The 18,454-nt window shown below is 39.2% G+C and overlaps 1 protein-coding gene across 1 annotated transcript; it reads right to left on the bottom strand.

Annotated features, from left to right (window-relative positions):
• Nucleotides 1–1,235: 1,235 nt before the first annotated feature.
• LOC131234491 (auxilin-related protein 2-like) lies at nt 1,236–16,568 on the bottom strand. Its single transcript, XM_058231414.1, has 8 exons — nt 16,118–16,568; nt 8,496–11,661; nt 8,321–8,402; nt 8,057–8,154; nt 7,184–7,249; nt 7,001–7,090; nt 4,115–4,291; nt 1,236–1,547 (listed from the first exon to the last, which is right to left on the bottom strand). Exons 1-8 carry the CDS (start codon nt 16,471–16,473, stop codon nt 1,512–1,514), a joined length of 4,071 nt encoding a protein of 1,356 aa, XP_058087397.1. The 5' UTR covers nt 16,474–16,568; the 3' UTR covers nt 1,236–1,511.
• Nucleotides 16,569–18,454: the final 1,886 nt, after the last annotated feature.

Genomic DNA, 18,454 nt, shown 5'->3' with positions numbered 1-18,454 from the left:
CTTGGAACTTTCCTAAGTTAAACCTAAAAATCAAAACTCTAATTTGATAACTCGATCTAGACAAAAACCATGCAAGCTTAGGCTTTGATACCAAATTTGACGCAGGACAGCCCTAATTATGCTGCATGTTCATGGACATAATTAAACAGCGGAAATAAAAGGAATAAATGATCTAACAGTCTAACAGTAATCATCATAACTGAGAAAATCATAAAGGAAACATGCAATGGAGCGGGCCATCACTACAACCATGGATTATGGAATTCAATTACTACTTAGGTTGGATCCGGCGAGGGATGAGACCTCCCAATCTTGCATGGTCACACCCAATCGATCAATGAAGATCACTAGTCCGAAGAACCAAGAAGTTTCTGATTAGGGATTTGAGAATTTGGGAATTTAGGGTTTAGATCGGTTCTCAAGATTTTGATCAAGAGGAATTAGCCAAAACTAAAAATAGAAGAAAGAAAGTTATTACCTTGAGGAAGTTGGAGGGGCACAAGAAGAAATTAGAAGAAGAAGATCAAGGGGAGAGAAAAAGCACCATTAGAGAGAAGAGAGGAAGGAGGCAACCAAAGGGTTTGCTTTTCATTAATCACTAGTTGAAATTCGTGTTTAGGGCTTTACTCCACTTAAATAAGCAAATAAAGACATAAAATTACTAAAATACCCCTAGGATAAGCAAATAAAGATATAAGATTACTAAAAGACCCCTAACTAAGTCAAAAACGTGCAAATAACATAAATATGGGAAAGTTTGGCTCTCGGTCTTCTTTCTCCAATCTTCCTTCACATGTGTCTTCCCTAAGTGGGGTCTTCTATATATCCAATCACATGTGAAAGGTCTTCAGCTCCTCAATATTCGCCTATCCACAAGGACGGCACTTGTGGTTGGCGCTTTCTTCGTTGGTACACCTTGAATGCACTTGTGTCTGAAGAGTGAAATTCGAATCCCTGCCCTTTTTTGCAAGCAATGCCACTTCATTTATAATAATGTATGTCAGTTTTTCTATTAATATTGATTTCATAACTAAAAATCAAATCGAGTCTTCGAGTCAATCCAAATCGGTTAGCAATTGAGTCGAGTTTTTTGGGGTTTTGAACTATGGTCCTAAGCCAACGACCAAATCAATGATCAGGATCTAGGCTCTATTGGGACAACATTTGGCCTATTAACGTAGGGGGGAAAAAGCATGGCCAAGACTGTGGCACATAAACATAGTTGCTACAAAACAAAACAGTAATAATGATAGTTATGATTATAATCATAGTAATGCATAAATAATAATAACAACAACAACAACAATAATTGCACCCCTTTTCTAATTTAGTTGATAAACCAGATCCATCTTAGTTACAATCGCTGCCCCACTGCATACATCGGTCTACTGGGTGAAAAGGAAAATGATTGCAATACTGACACTGCTAGAGAGGAATTTTCAGAACCAGTTTCATTAAATTTGACGACAGCATGTTCTTCTGAGGGTGGCGAACAACGACATTAGTGTCTTCTAGCGTTCCTCTGAATTGAATATGTTCCACGCCTCCTACAAATGATATTAGTATAAGTTGAGTATTAGTCAAAACTGCATTTCATTCTCTTTCTTTCTTTCTTTTCTTTTCTTTTTTTTGGAAGATGATGAATATTTAAAGGAAAAAGCCGTAAGGAAAAGGAAAAGCAGCAGGAGACAATTGCAGAAAAAACAAACAAACAAAGAAAAACAACAAACAAGAGCTCAAAGCTCAAACACAGCCCACAAGAATCAAGGAGCCCAATCCTTGATGAACTGGAAAACTTTGCAGACAACTCCACTTACCAACTCTTTCTTGTCCAAACTCTAATAGTATTGCAGCATGTTAAAATCATTCCATTTGCTTGCTTGCATGTGACAGATGATACCCCATGGGGAGGAATTACGCGATGCATTTTCTGTACATTCACAAAATGCAAAGCTTTTCAATTCTGACCAGTGGGTCCCATTGTTTGTCAATCCAGACAATTGGTGTTGCATCCCACTGTTAATGGCTTTGACGGGACAATCTTAACCTTTCAATTTGTGGCTCGGTCAAGAGAAATACAACAACTATCCACATTCAAATGAAAATGGTCCAAATATGGGTCCAATCTTGGAGATTTTTGGGGTATTCTCCATCCATGGTGGGACTCACACAATGGTCTGAATTACAGAACCATGGGTCCCACTTGCAAGAACCAAAAACCCAAACATACAGCAAAAGATGCAGGCCAGGTATCATATTGTCCCTCTTCAAAGACACTGTCACAATAGCTATCTCACCCATGTAGGAAGGTGGGGAAAGAGCAAATTGATAGAATAAGCACGATCAATCCTAAGAGGTTAGCCTTGCAAGCCTGGCAAGAGGCTAACTTGTCCCATCTGATGTTGGGGCCCAACCACTACAAATGGGTCGGGTTTGGGCCTGTCCTCGGAGGCAACAACTAATAAAAGGGCAGCAACCAAACTCTGATTTGACAACGTTTTCTATTGAGATCTAGCCTGAGCCCAGATATGAATTGTAGATGAATAATACTGGCTGTGCACAGGTCTCAATTTGAAGCAAGGTTTAAAGTGTTGTCTGAAACTGGTACACATCACCCATTACACACCGGTTTCATCCATGAAAGAAACAGATGTATTGGCCTGTGTCAGTCCAAAACACCCAAATAAAAGGTGATATGCAGTGATAAGGGATGATGCAGGGCAATTTGACCTCCAAAAGTTCTATGCAGAGCTGAATGTTGGTACTAATTGCATCATGCAAATTCATGAATGATGCGTGAATTCACTCATGAGTTGGATCTCTGTGCATGTGTATTTAGAGTTTCAGAACAGCCACCACCATGTTTATATTTATGAACTGTTTTGCTGTGCTTTTCCTTTTCGAACCATGAAAACACAAACCATGGAATATCAAAACCAAGTAAAAGAATATGATTATCCATCCATTACTGGCATACAAATCAAACGTAATTGATCCGTAATCTCAGAGACACAAATCACTTCCCGGTGTGTATGCATGGTAATGTGTGCATGCACATATTTCATTAATTATTCAAGGGAGTCAAGTCACTAACTAAATAAACGTTTACATAAACCGACTCAAACTAGATTTTCATGATCTATACATCATGAATCACGCACAATTTCAAACAAGTAGAACTGTATTAGTTCTAGAAAATATAAAATGTTAATGCAATCACCGTTGGGATGAACTGCCCCTGGGATCAATCTTTTTGGGATGTTGAAATAAACACGAGGAAAAATATAAAAAGAAAATAACTAGCAAACAATACAATGATCATTTATACTGTGAAGGAGCTAACTAGTCCGCTTGTGGGTGTGACCAAGAACATTTATACAACTGATGTAATTACTAAATTGACCAAATAGGGAATCTTATAAACACAAAAAAGATGATAAAAAAAACTCAATATCCATTTCACGGTACCTTTCAATCCTTAATGTCATCCACTGGGTTTCAATAAAGTAAACACAGACATTAATTTGGGTTTCAGGTCTTCACATTTTGCAGTATACCATGCCAGCTAGGATAGGTTGGAAATGAGAATTAAATATTATGATCGTATAACTTATATTATGCATGGTGACCTTCATGGAGAACTTGGTTCCATAGGTTTAATTCTTGCACAGTACAAGTCTGGTGAGTCTGCTGTGCTGAAGAACAAATTTATTTTCTACATTTTGTTTTCAAGTTCATAGGCTTTGTTTTCCGGAGTTGCATTAGTTTGACATACAGGCTAATTGGCTAGTTGCTGAGCTGGCATGGGATCATGGCTAATCCAATCCATCGGCTCATTTATTTACTTTATTTTAGGTAACTGATTATGTCAATTATGTGTCTCTTTTCCTTCAGATTCAGCCTGGAAGCAAAGTGCCAACAGATCCCAAGCCCCAGAAGGAGGAAGTTCAATGTCAGGTGGGCAGCTGGTTGTAGCATTTTGCTGATAATCATCATAATCTTGATTGGTGATACAGGATCCATAAAGCCAATTGCAAATAGTTGGGACGATGCAATGACAATGATGATTCTAGCACTAGGATGAAAGAAGAAACAAGAAAGTCCGGCAACAAACCTTTAGAAGATCAAAAACCTTCTCACATATATACTTTTGTTGAATGTTTGCACGCCTTTGCTGCACCTTGTCAGGATGAACATAAAGAGCAGCCTTCTTGTAAGCTTTCTTTACAGCAACAGCTGTTATAACATCAGTCAACGGAATTGGTTGCCAACCACTCTCAGGCCGAAGGATCTGCCAAGGAATAATAATGATCAAGCAACTGTCACAGACTCACAGGTATTTAACCAACAATAGTGAAGAGTTGGAACCCACTCTTTTATGAGTGAAAAGCCATATTCCTATTGATGGCCACTAAAGAAAATATATTTTTACTGGAAAAGTGAACCATTATGAAAAGTAAAGAGGCACAACAAACAGGACCAAGCCACATACAAAATGTAAAAATTGACGAAGTCGGTGCATTTGACTTCAACCAATATTGTGACTAGCTGAAGTATCATCCACTGACTTCTCCCAATGTGTACATTGAGGGCCTGTTTGGTTTTTGGATTACAATGTAAATAGACTACAAATTGGCATTTATTATTTACATTGGTAATTCCCTTCTTCTGCTTTCCTTTGAAGCGACAGTTGCCGTCATTTACTTTACCTTGAAGTGACAGCTGTTCATGTTTGGAAGGTGTAGCTCCAAGACAGGAAAAAAGCTACAATGAATGCATTAAAACTTGTGGGGCCAACTGATATGTATATGTCTAATCCATGCCGTCCATCTATTTTACTTGCTCATTTTATGGTATGACCCCAAGAGTGAGGCAAGTGTGAAGCTAAAGTTAACCACACAGAGGAAACAAAGGGAATCGAACGATTACCATTGAAAACTTATCGTGGGCCATGATAATTTTGGACCATGCTGATATTTATGTTTATCCTTCATCCATGTATATGTGACGTTATGAACAGGTTGGATGACAGCCCCACAACCCTATGGGCCCTAGGAAGGTTTCGGTTTTGAATGGTGCAAGTCATTATCCCCTTGCTTCCTCTGGTGTGGTCCAATTAAGCTTACAATCTGCCTCAGTTTTTGGTCAATGCCCTAAAATGAGATGGTAAAACATTTGGATGGCGTGGATCAGACATATATATGATTGTGGGACCCACAGATTTTACCACCATGCATTTCCATCCGATTTCATGCATGTATGCGGGATTTTCGAGACACATTTCAGAGAGGTATTTCCCCCCTTTTCAAACATGATGTAAAAGTAATTATGACTTATATATATTCATTTACATGTAATTCTTAAAACCAAATAGGCCCTGAGTGTAAGAGACATTAAAGAGGAAGTTGAGAATCATACAGACTTGAGGAAAATCTTGAAGCATTTTGAGAGCAAGTTCAACAGTGGCTGACATGTGAACCCAGCCCATAGAGTGGTGCCATAAAAATTCCATAGAAAACAAGGTGATTTGAAAACCTAAATAACATTTTAGGGTAATGAAAAAGGTTATTTGTTACAAAGTTAGCCAGATGCGAAAAGGATGGCTGTGTTTATTAGTTTGAGAGGGTGCTAGTAGCAGCTCCCTTCAAAATGACTCGTCTTCTACAAATGATAAGGGGCTATGGGGCTGCATCCTCTCTCTTCTCAAGGTTGTTTGGGTTATGCCTGGCTATATAAGAGAGTTGGTTCCTTTTTGGTTAGGGGGTTGTCCTTCTGTGAAAGACAGCAAGATTTGGCAGCAAGCCATGGGGGCGGTTTTCTGGAGCATCTGGAGGGAAAGGAATGATCATTGCTTCAGAGACATCAGCCACCCCCTTTTCTTTTCTATTGCCAGAATTTCTTTGATGTTTAAGGAGTGGGATCCTTGACCAAAGGGCTGGTTTGTTGTATTTTAGTGTTCCTGTCTGTTTTCTGTTTGTGTTCGCTGTTTTTCTTTTGGCTTTTGCCTATAATAAAGATCATCCTTCAAAAAAAAAAAAAAATTCGAAACACTTTGGTCTCCAAAATCCAAATTGTTTGTTTCTGTTTCTTTCCTTTTTCTTTTTTCTGTCTTTTTTTTGGGGGGGGAATTACCATAAGTGGAATAGTGTTTTAAATAGCTACACCATGTAGCATATAGCTTACACTGTAGTGTAGCTTAGCCTTGCACTATGTAGCTCATGAAAATAGCTAAGTCATGTGTAGACTGTAGCCTACGCTACATGCTACATATACTACGGTACACACTACATAGCTCATATTACAAGTTACTTTTCACTACAACATTCAAATCAATTAATGTTTTCATTGATTCGTTACATTTTTCTGTTTTCGATAAAAATTAGTTGATTTTTTCCATGCTTTTAGAAAAATAATACAAGTAACACTATTAAATCAGTTTCATTGCTCTTTCTTTTCCTTTATACTTAATCATTTCCTATTACTTTAGGTTGCGTTTGGTTGCACCAAATATCATGAAATTTTGTTAAATGTCACTATTAATCAGTCTTAGTTGGTGTAGAATATCTTGAAATTGGTGCAACCAAGCACAACCTTGATTAAAAATCTAGAAGCAGCGTGTAGCTTACGCCTCATGCTTCAGAAGGGTGAACACTATACTACACGCTATTCGCTATTTGAAACACTGAAGTGGAAAGAATGGGTGTATTTATCAGTCAGAATTAAATGGCAGCTCCCTTTAAAAAAATTCTTGTCTTGTACCAATTCTCAAAACATTCTGCTCTCCAAACTGTCTTCCTGCAAATGGTTGCTGTTCCGTAATTGCTACAGAACTGTGGCAACTGAATTTCTATTGCTACTGACTACCCTGACTCAAGCGAAGAAGAGCTTGGAGAAATTTCAGTCCTTTACTTAAAACTAACACTTAAACATCATAGCAACAATTATCCAAGGATTCAGAACAGGATTTAAGAATGTGCAATTGTAGAATGACAATGCATACATATTGCAGTGTTGAAAGCAAAGCTCGTAAGTTCCCTTCTTTTCCATTTGACCACCTTCTGACATCAGCATCCAGAGCTTCTGCTAATCTCTGCAGTCATGATTAAATCCAAGATGATAATCAGAATTAAATGCATAGCCTGTAGTAATTCTCAAAGTTTCTAGACCATGCGAACAGGCATACATTTCTCTCTGCTAGCTCTCTTTGAGCAAGAATGTCACGTAAATTCTTCTCTGCAAGAGCTTTCGCCTGGAAAATGAAAAAGAAATAGAAAAATGAGCGAGCTAAATCATGCTTCCAGTCACAAAACTCAATGTTAAACTAAACAATAGCATATCCAATGTTTTTAATAACTACACTATGTAGCATGTAGCTTACGCTACGTAAAGTAGCTTAGCCTTAACGCTACATAGCATGGCTTAGCCTTAACGCTACGCAGCTCATGAACATAGCTTAAGTCGCATGTAACCTGCGCTACGTGATAATTTGCATACACTACACGCTACATGTCATGTAGCTTATATTACAAGTTATTTTTCACTACAACATTAAAATCAATTAATGCTTTTATGATTTATTACATTTTTATATTTTCAATAAAAATTAGATAATTTTTTCAATGCTTTTAGTAAAATAATATAAGTAGCAATATAAAATCAGTTTCGTTGCTCTTCTTAACCTTTATACTTGATCATCGTCCTTTCCTATTACTTTGGGTTGCATTTGGTTGAACCAAATATCATGCAATTTTGTTAAATTTCATTATTAATCAGTATAATTTGGTGCAAAATATCATGTAATTGGTACAACCAAGCGCAACCTTGAATAAAAATCTAGTAAACTACACGCTATGTAGCTTACGCCTCATGCTTCAGAGGGTTGAGTGCTACGCTACATGCTATTCGCTATTTACAACACTGATCATATCAAGAAATGAAAATCTTGCACCCAAAAGGAAATAGTGTGTCTTCATGATTCATGCCTTGGGAAAATCAACATGCACCAGACTTGTCAAGGAAATGCTGGCAGTAAGCAAGTTTCAAACAAGGCTCTTACCACACGTTCAAGCATTCGTTGATGCCTCTCTAACCTTGCTTTACATCTTTTGGCTGATTCACCATCAGCTCCTTGAAACTTTTGATCTGAGTAGGAAGCTTCATGGTAAAAGGATAAATTGTAAGTTCAGAAGCAAACTACTCATGGGAGTGCATCAAAAAGTTTAACAAAACAGAAGGCTAGGTGGGGGGTGAGACAGACAGAAGGCTAGGTATAAACAAGTGCTATAAATAAAATGGGACAATGCTCCAAAAAATCACATACGTCCATGGTTTGCAGAATTAGAATATTTGCTGGAAAAGGATGCACTTTGAAGTTCTGGATCGTGTGCAAAATCCTGCATGTCCTGCCATAATATTTCATCCAACATGAACATCCAAAAAGTATGATCAAGCAAGAATAAGAAAGAAAATAAATAACTAAAGACTATGTCACTCACAGAGGAAGAAGGGCATTGCCTCGATCCGAAATCTGCATCATCATTCAACTCAACAAACCTTTCAATTCCATCATCTTCCCTAGCTGTAAACTTCTCAGCATTGGATCTCTTCATCAGTCCGCTCGCTTTTGAAGTAGCCTTCTCTACCAAATCTCTATCTGCAACCTGATCCCAAGTCTCCGCAGTTGCTCTCTCTAGTGCTGCACACTCTGCCCTAACTCTAGCTTCTGTAGAAGCCTTCTGAGCTAATGATTTTTCACGAGCTTCTGCTGAAGCCATCTCTCCACTTGCTTGGGCATCTACCATTGCTCTTTGTTGAGCTTCCACAGTCACTCTCTCCATGGGAACCCTTTCCACCCTCTCTCGGGCTTCTGCAGATGCCACATCACAAGCTTCATGGTTTGCTCTTTCAACAGCAATCCTGTCTTTTTCTCTTTCCTGTTCCCACTCTCTTTCTTCTTCCATTTTTCTCACCCACCCCTTTTCCAGTTCTCTTTCCTTTGGCATGCTTTCTTCCTTTTCCCGCTCTTCCATTTCACGTATTCCACAACCATACTCTACTTTACTCTCTGTGCCTTGACACAACTTTACTTTTGAAGTTGTTCTCAACATATTCTCTCTCCTTTCCATTATGTTAGCTGCTGCTTCGGATTTCTTCCCACTCTCAAGCCAACGAAAGACCTCCTGAGCTGCTTTGAATTTATTCTTGTTGGACAACCGTTCAAGGAACACTGGATCTTGTCTGATGTTCTTCTCATTGCATACTACGTCATGAGCCTCTTTAGCGGTTTTGAGTTTCTCCATTTTTACCCACTCACTGGACACTTGACGTGCTTTTAGTTTGTTGGCATTATCTTCCCACCAATGTGCCTCTTGAGCTACTTCGAATTTCTCGTCAGAACCATCCTGCAAAAGGACCTCTTCATAAACTCTCTCCTCATCTTTCTTGCACCCATGTGCATCATGAGCTGCTTTTAGTTTCTTCTCCTTTTCATCCCACCAACAAACATCTTGAGCCTTTTTTAATGTTTCCTCATTTTGATACTGCACACGTGTCATTTTAGCAGATTTCAATTTCTTTTCATCCTTGTTGCACTTATTGGCCTCTTTAGCCACTTTTGTTTCCTTCTCATTTTCTTCACAGTCACTGGCATCTTCAGCTGCTTTCATCTTCTTCTCATTTACTTGGCAATCATTAGCATCTTTAGTTGATTTTATTTCCTCATTGTCTTCTTCCTCATGGGTATCTTGAGCTGTTTCTATTCTCCTCTCATTTTCATCATGTTTGCATGCCTCCTTAGCAGCTTTCAGTTCCTTTTCATTTACTTCAAACTCACAGGTCTCTTCAGCCGTTTTTAATTTGATCACCTCTTCTTCATGCTGAACAGCTGCTTTCAATTTCTTCTCATAGTCAAGTGAGGTCGTCCTGTTCAAGTCTGCTCTGTTTAGAACCATTTGAGCTGCTTTTAGTTTCTTCTCCTTTCCCTGCATCTCATTAGCCTCTCTATCTGCTTTTAATTTCTTATCATTCTCTTCGTGCCCATGGACCTCTTTAGCTGCTTCGAAATTCTTCTCTCCATGTTCGTAAGCCACTCCTAGTTTCCTCTCATTTTGTTCTCTCTCACAAACCTCAGGAGCTGTTTCTGACCTATTAACATTTACATCCTGCTTAAGAGCTTCTTTCATTTCCATATTATTCTCTTCCCACCCACAGGTGTCCTGAATCATACTTGATCTCTCATTCTTTTCTAGCTTTCGTGCCTCTGCAGCAGCTGCTTTCTTTTCATTTAGTTCTTGCATGTGCAACTTCACTGTTGCTCTCCATTTCTGTTTTTGCTCCAGCTCAGGGATATCCTGAACCAATTTCAACTTCTCGTTTCTTACCAGCTCATGGAACTGTTTCTCTGTTTTCAACTCTCCCGCTCTTTCTTCCTGCTTACAGCACTGTAGCGTCGGCTGATATTCCTTCACTTGCCTTTTCACTATAGACTCTTTAGCTAGTTCTATATATCCCCATTTCGCTTCTGAATCTGGAGTTGCACATGCTGCTCTAATTGCTGTTAGCCTTTCATCTCCAACAAAATCTTTCATTTTGCATATCTCTCTTTCGCAGGTTTCCTGGGCTACCTCTTCCTTGAATTTGTGATTTTCCTGAGCAGTTGTACCCTCCCTTTTCTCCTTGCCTTTTCTTTGTTCATTTAAACCCAGTTTCATATGGCTTTCAAAGTTGTCTCGTTTTCTTTCCATTGATTCTTTTGCACTCTTTAACCTTGCTTGAGCTTTCTCCATTGCTTCTCCCATGGCAGCTGCAGAAACCACAGCAGCTGAACCTGAATCAATCTCTACATCAAAAAAAGGTGGCGAACTATCCTTGGCAGCCTCCTCAAGTGTGTAGGTTTCAGAAGCCATCCCAATGTGGCAAGCTCGGTCAGTTGTCGAAGGTTTACATAAATGTACTTCGCCTGGATAACCTTTTTTGTCTACATTTATCATTCTTTCGGTATCACCCTGCTTATTAACTAATTTTGGAGGTGGTCTTGATGGGGGTGGAACTGGAGAGGGATGCGTTTGAAGGTTGATGTCGGAGACAGTTAAGAATCCTCCACCAGAATAAGATCGATACACATACGATGCAAGGTGGTTATAAGAATGGTGTAAATGACACTGGTCATTTGGAGGAGTATCTTCCAAGGTGTTCCATTTACAGCCAAGCTGTTCCTGATCTGCCTTGACATCATTTCCAGAATTCCTCGTGCTGCTACTACAGACAGGGGCATTTGAGAATGTTTCAAAATATTTTCCAATGGTTATTCCCCCATTAGAATCTAAGTTGAGACGGAGACCATCAGTCACCTGGGGTAGAGGTTTGTCATATTTGACCTTTTGTAAAGAAGAGCATGTATCAACTACAAAATTAGATCCAGAAACCTCCCGAGATTGGGCTGTATGTGCTGGCCCATGTATTGAATGTTGTCTGGTTTTTTCATTTTCCTTGTTAAGTGATACATCAGACTGCTTCGTACCATCATATATATCATAAGAGGTTACATTTGACAAAATATTATTCTTTTCTGGACAAACAAAGGCATCTCCATCGAGCTCTTCAGAAGGAGCTCTGGAAATAACTGTTAGTGCCTGCTGCTGGGACCCCATTTCTGCTTGACTCCTACACATGCGAAAAGAGAAGGTCACAAAAGAAAAGGAAGTAACACTGTGTGATCAGATTTTAACCTCATATGAAAGGAATGTTTATATAAAAAGTTGTTCTTTAATGTTGACATGATAAAAATACTTTTTTTTAATAAACAGGACACATGATCAAGTATGCACAACATAAGAGAGAACAATCTACAACATAAATAAATAAATAAATACATAAGAGAGAATTGGAAAGCATGCAGTCCTACTAGCAAAAAATAGCAGCAGAAACATGTCCCTATTGTTGGGGATGCAACAAGCCCTAACACGACTTGTCCAGTGTAGAAGCAACCTCAAATGGAATCACACAATGCTATAGGGAAAGAAAAATTCAAGCAACCACAGAGAACACACAAATTTTATGTGGAAAAACCCTTGCGAGAAAATACCACAGCACCAAGCGACAAACAATCCACCATAATCAGAAAGTTACAAGAGATGAAACAACTTACAGATGAGAAACCCTAGCTTCTCCCTCAAAACCCTTGAAAACGTGCTAAGCTCCTTTCATTCTACCCCAGTTGCGTAATTAGAAGCCTATTGATACACTTCCGTACGAAATTAGAAACAAAAACCAGCACTTAGCATTCCGCTCAGTCGCACCTTCAGTCGACTAAGACCATGGTGTGTCGTAAAGGTAACGGTGGCAACCGTTACACGTTACGGAGTCGTAACGGCCGTAACAGCCGTTATGGAAAAAAATGACCCGTAATTGCCGTTAACGGCACATTACATCCCCTATGAAAGCCATAATAGCCCCGTAATGGTCTATTACGGGACATAGAGATTTTTCATACTTTTTAATCAACATTACGGGGCAGATACAGGTTTTTCGAGGGTTTTTACAATAAATAAATAAGAGATCGTAACAGCCGTGTTATGAGGCCGTAACAACCGTTATGCCCCATATCGTAAAGGTAATGGTGGTGGCCGTTACGGGCACCGTTACTGTTACGGAACACCTTGACCGAGACATCAACAATCTCACGGTCAAATGAAGAAGATCTTGATTGATTAAGAACATCATAGCGTTCTTCGGTCGACCCAAGAATTCCCCGGTCAACCGAACAGCACTACACCAAATTAAAGGCACTCGATCAACACCTATGAAATAACAAATGGGATAGGATCTATTACAACTAGTTGGTAGGCTTAAGGTATAACTAGTTGCTTTCAAACACATGGGGTATAGTACATTCATCAATCCGCATTATCCAATGATTCCAGCTGACTCTTGACAAGAGACAGTGAAAGAATAGCCCTAACTAGAGGATCCTAACCATTTGACTAGTAGGATGCAAAAACGATATAAATTAAAAAAGAAATAAGTAAATAAATAAATAAATTTAACAATCAAGACCGAGCGGAAAGTCTAATCATCAACTTGAAGAATCTATTCATTGTACCCCACCTTGGATTGCTTATCATTCCAAAAAAAACAATTTCTTCGAATGATCTTAATTATATCAACCATTCAACCGACGTGAATATCCCACCACTTTTTAAATTGCGCGAAGCTAACATAAGAGTCTAGCCAGGATGGATAGCATATGCTTGCTAATCCTATGCGTGAATAGCCAGCCTCCATATTGTTGTCAGATGTCTTCAATCTAATTGGAACAGCCTCCATATTGATGTTCGTAATCATTTTATCCGACAGGTGCTTGAGGAAGCCGGTGTGACTCTTAAGAAGATCCATACGAGCATGAATCTGGCGGACATACTTACAAATGTGGTTCTCGCAAAGAAGTTCTGATTCTGTCCAGATTTTCTAGGTCTGGCAAAGGATTAATGAAAACGGAGTGTGCACAAGAAGCGACGACGATGATGGAGCTATGATGGAGGTGATTAGAGATAGAACTTGAAGCTGTGGTTCATGATGATTGACACCATAGTGGAGATTATTGTCAGATGTCTTCAATCTGACTGAAACAGGGTCTGTCGATGCCATCAACAGGCCACTCGATCCCATCGAGCGTCCGTCGATCCCATCAACATACCACTCGATCATATCTAGAAAATATTAATTTTAACTTTTGCTTACTGGACAGTTTTTTTAGCATTCTTCGATCCCATTGACAGGCCTCTACGGTTGTAGATCCTATCGAAAGTCCTATCAATTGTGCACGCAATTTTGCCAAGTGCTGATTTGTTTTCTATTCTAGGTGCGACACTATATATATGGGTGTAAACGGAATTAGGGTTAGTTCCAATCAAGGGCTAAACGTTTCTAGGGTTCGGGGATATGAAAACAAGGGTTTTCTGAGCATTGTGAGTGATTCCATATCTTCTACTTTTGCCTTCATAGTGATTCGTTGTCGCTTTGTGCCATGGTTTTTTACTACAAGGGTTTTTCTGCGTAAAAATTGTGTTTGTGATTGTTTTGTTTACATTTGTTTAATCTCGTATGATCCAAATTTGGGATTTGCTTCCGCAGATTCCCAACACATATAGACCTCCATATTTGACACGTGTGAAACATTTGAGTTCTTATCAGGTAGGCCACACCAGCCACTGTGTGGATTCTCTGGCCCAAAGATCAAGTGGGCTCATGTTAACAACCCATCTTCATCTTCACCGAAACTACCTCCAGATGGTTAGCTTAGCAGCATATTCAAATTCAAACTTGTGTTTATCTAAATAGTTCTTGCATTTCTCATTCTATATATAGAAACAACCTACCATTTCGTGCTCCAACACTGAATTGGAGTATCGCTCCTTTGCCCTCCCCACATCTGAATTATTCTGTATACGCATGGTTCTGCGTGATATGACTACCTTCTTAAAGTGGCCTCCGCTTTTATACTGTGATAATATCGGAGCTATTTCTCTAGTGTCAAATCCAGTTTATCATGCCCACACCAAACACATTGAAGTTGATTATCACTGTACGTGAAAAAGTTACTCGTGGGGATATTCACATACAATTTGTTGGTACAGTTGATCAGGTGGCAAACATTTTCACTAAAGGGTTGAGCGAAGCCAGGTTCTGCCTCTTACAAGACAAGCTTCACGTCATTGACCACCCGTTTTGCTTACAGGGGCGTGTTAATAACCCATCTTCATCTTCATCTTCATCTTCATCGAAACTACCTCCAGATGGATAGCGTAGCAGCAGATTCAAATCCAAACTTGTGTTTATCTAAATAGTTGTTGTATTTCTCATTCTATATATAGAAACGGATCCATGAAATCCAAATCATCTGATTATTCTCAAACGCAATACTTCCTTTAGTTCACTCATCAATGAGCAACATTCTATAAAATAAATGGAGGGCTAAAAATAGGTTTATCTGTCCACTCTGTTTCGTACACTGTGGCCCATGTGATGAGTGAACCACCCTAATTTTTGGGATATGGCATCCACATGGTAGGACCCAACTAGTGGACAGCTCCAATGTTCCACATTTGTTCCAAAATAACAAGTGTAGAGGCATGCAAGCGGGTTCGCTTATACGCAAGTGCGCAATTAGCAAACCCCAGACAAACATTGGTATTAAACAATGATTAGGCTGAGAGATTGTATATGTTCAGATTTTCAATTTGTATAAGTGAGGCCAAAAATGGTTCAGTTCAGTGATCCAAATTGTAATACAAGGGTCCCCACATTGGAAAGACCCAGGCACCAGAAATCACCAAACCAGGGCCTTTTCTTTGGATGTATATTTGGAATTTTCTTTGGTTGAATGTGAACTGCTGTGACACTTTATCTTTCAAATAATAAATAAATGATACAACATTTTCTTTCTTAACCATCTATTTGTTAGGCTACCCATTAAAGTGTTAGCATATTTCCATCCAGGAGATTTCTGGTCCATGGATCATCCACAGTGGGTGCTCACAATATCAACATTCTGATCATTGAAAACTGGCCGACTTGTGCAAAACAAAGCCCAAACAGTACTGATATAAACTTTCCCCAAAGCATTGTATAACACCTCAGTGCATGTAAGTTCTGTATACAAACTTCACCCAGGTACACAAACGGGGTCGTTTGGATGCCTGTAAGTTATGCAAGTGGGAAGTGACTTGCAGTTAAGTCATTTACATGTGGTGTTTGGGAGAGGAAATTCACCTGTAAGTCACTTACAGGCAAAACTGCCAGGAAACTTCATGGGGCTGACGGTGAGAAGTCACTTCCCCGAAAGTGACTTACACTTTCAGGTGAAAGTCACTTACAACTTAAAACTTACAGGCATGAAACGACCCAAAATTACCCAACCTGAAAACTTACTTTCAATTTTTGTTTTATTTTTAAAAAATGGCAAGACAAGGACAAAATAACATCAAGAAATCAAATAACCAAGGCCTAAAGTAACAGACACTGTTCCTCGACTTCAATCCAAACAATCTCATAACTAAAAATAGCAAAAAAAAAAATAAAATAAGGGGAAAATTAAGAAGAAGAAGAAGAAGAAGCATACCGCGGGTTTTCAGAGAGATTTTCTTCAAACGTTTCTTCATAATAGACAGCGAAATCTTCACCGTCGAAACCCCCAAAAACCTCCGAATAACTGAAGTTGGAGCTTAGAACGTCGACGGAAACATCGTCACAGTCGACGACCTGGAAATCCAGAATGGGAACGGAAGGTGAGCTCTTTAGAGCGTGAAAACTTCCGAACATTTCACTGTAGTCGTCTATCAGAGCGGCGAAAGACGGAACAGCGAACTTCGGGGGACCGCCGAACAAGTCGTCGACGCCATTGCCGTTGAAGCTTGTTTTCTTGGACAGAGCTGCAGAGGAGAGCTTGCTGAGAAGATTATCATGAAAATCCTCCATTAGAGATAGAGCCTCTAGGGCTTTTCTCTCTCTCCCTCTCTCTCTCTCTGCCTCCGTGCAGCTGCTGGTGAGTTCTCTGTCAGCAGTCAGTGAATGCAGAAACCAAGACGGAAAAACCAAAAAAAGGAGGGAGAGAGAGGAAAAGAATAAACTTTGATACTCTTGAAGAGGGTGATATATGATACGCCCGCACTTCAAAATTTGTACAGATAATTCAAATTAATCAATGCAAAGTATGTTTATTATGACCAAAATTACACTCATCTTAATCATCTTATCATACATTCATTGGACGGTTAATAATGAAAATTTACAATGATCTTACTTCCACAAATTAGTGTCAACGAATCAGAGGCTAGGATCATTCAACTCAACTTGAGTTTTGGACTGTTACTTAATGACAGTGATTTCCATAATTTAATCGGTTTAATTTGAGTTTGTATATGTCACATGTTCTATTTCTAAGTGCATACGTATCAAGCATCATAGGCAACCAGAGTATCAAATTACTTCCCATGAAAAAACGAAAGCTGGCTTTTCTAAATTTTGTTTTGCCCGTTACATAGCCTGCGGGCTACTAAAGTGATCCCGTAGTCCTCTGGAAATGGCTGGGTTTGGGCCGAGCTAGGCTAGGCTAGCCCGACCCAACAAACCCAGTTTGGAAATTTTGGATTTTCCTGGGCCTGACTTAGCCTGGATCAGAAATTGATAAAATCCACATGTTTCACTTGAATGCTCCTAATCTATCCTTTGATCAAGTGGGCCACACATTCACAAGACATACACATACGAATTTGGATTAAACCTGGCTGGGCTGGGTAGATTGGGCTAAAATGGCTTGCCAGAGTAAGTGCAGTCCTTGGCCAAGATCATAAGTCCTGGCATAGCCCAAAGCTGGGTCAGGCTCATCGGGCCTAGACCATGCATCCAACGACAGTGCAATGTAAAAAGTAAGAATTTCCAGAAACTATTCAAGATATTCCATCCATTCAACGGTAAAATTAGCAGAGTGATCAACGGGTTTTCATTCATTCAGGTCCTTTTAATCTTCACAGAAAAAATAAAAAAGGTGGGGCCTTCGTACGGAGAACTAACCTGTGAAGGCAGCCTAACATTAATCTTCAGGGCCCATTTACGTGGGGTCCACCTAAGTTTTGCATTTAAAGATTTCAGTCATGATTGTACGTTGTTCCCATCGTGTGGCCCCCATGAGTTTTTGGAATGGACTGATTTCTTTTTTTAGGTCATTTCAACTTAATCGGGATGTCAGGCTCATCCTTTGTGTTATATCATTCATTAAATTCGTCAGTCAAGCATTACTCAACAAGAAAAAAAGAAAATACAAAAATCATTAGACCTAATGCAAAACTCGGATAGGCATGAACATGGAAGCTTCTGGTACAATTTTCATTGTTCTCATTGGCATAGACTACCTAAATTTGTTATTGAGCTAACATTTCATACCTACAATCAACATAAGGATTCCCACCTAATGAACCATGGAGTGGATTTTACGTATAGAACATTTTGGGCCCACATAGTTGTTTTATGACCAGAATCCACTCCAATACCTGTTTCATGTCTCGTTTCATTTGTAAGGTGAAACACCTAAGTTTGCTTGTGCCCACTGATTTTATATCTAAAATCCATTCTAATTATCAAGTTCTAAGCCATGGGAATATAAATCAACTACATCCACAACTCAAGTCCATCACACCAAAGGGAACAATATGGATGAGATGCTAACCTTAGGCTTTTATGCGGAGATCACCATAGCACGCGTCTTTCATCAAACCTGATAGTCTGGTGTAACTCACAAAGGTGAAGAGAAGAAAATAATAATAATAATATTGTTCCAATGGAAAACATAGGTGGACAACCCAGATTGAATATAAAGATTTTAGGAGCTAATTTACATCATTCCCATTGGTGTGGCCCGTTGCATTTTTATTGGGCTAATATTTTATATAAGCCATAAAAA

This window comes from Magnolia sinica, chromosome 19 (assembly GCF_029962835.1).
Source record: "Magnolia sinica isolate HGM2019 chromosome 19, MsV1, whole genome shotgun sequence".
NCBI classification, from domain to species: domain Eukaryota; kingdom Viridiplantae; phylum Streptophyta; class Magnoliopsida; order Magnoliales; family Magnoliaceae; genus Magnolia; species Magnolia sinica.
The sequence above is the reverse complement of the archived record's forward strand: the minus strand, read 5'-3'. Positions and strand labels throughout refer to the sequence as shown.

Excerpts from the sequence above, each read along its gene's own strand:
- LOC131234491 (XM_058231414.1), bottom strand. The coding sequence starts at position 16,473 with ATGGAGGATTTTCATGATAATCTTCTCAGCAAGCTCTCCTCTGCAGCT. Across the intron at positions 8,403-8,495 it reads GGCAATGCCCTTCTTCCTCT|GACATGCAGGATTTTGCACA; the intron begins GTGAGTGACATA and ends ATATTATGGCAG. Across the intron at positions 7,250-8,056 it reads AACGAATGCTTGAACGTGTG|GCGAAAGCTCTTGCAGAGAA; the intron begins GTAAGAGCCTTG and ends TTCATTTTCCAG.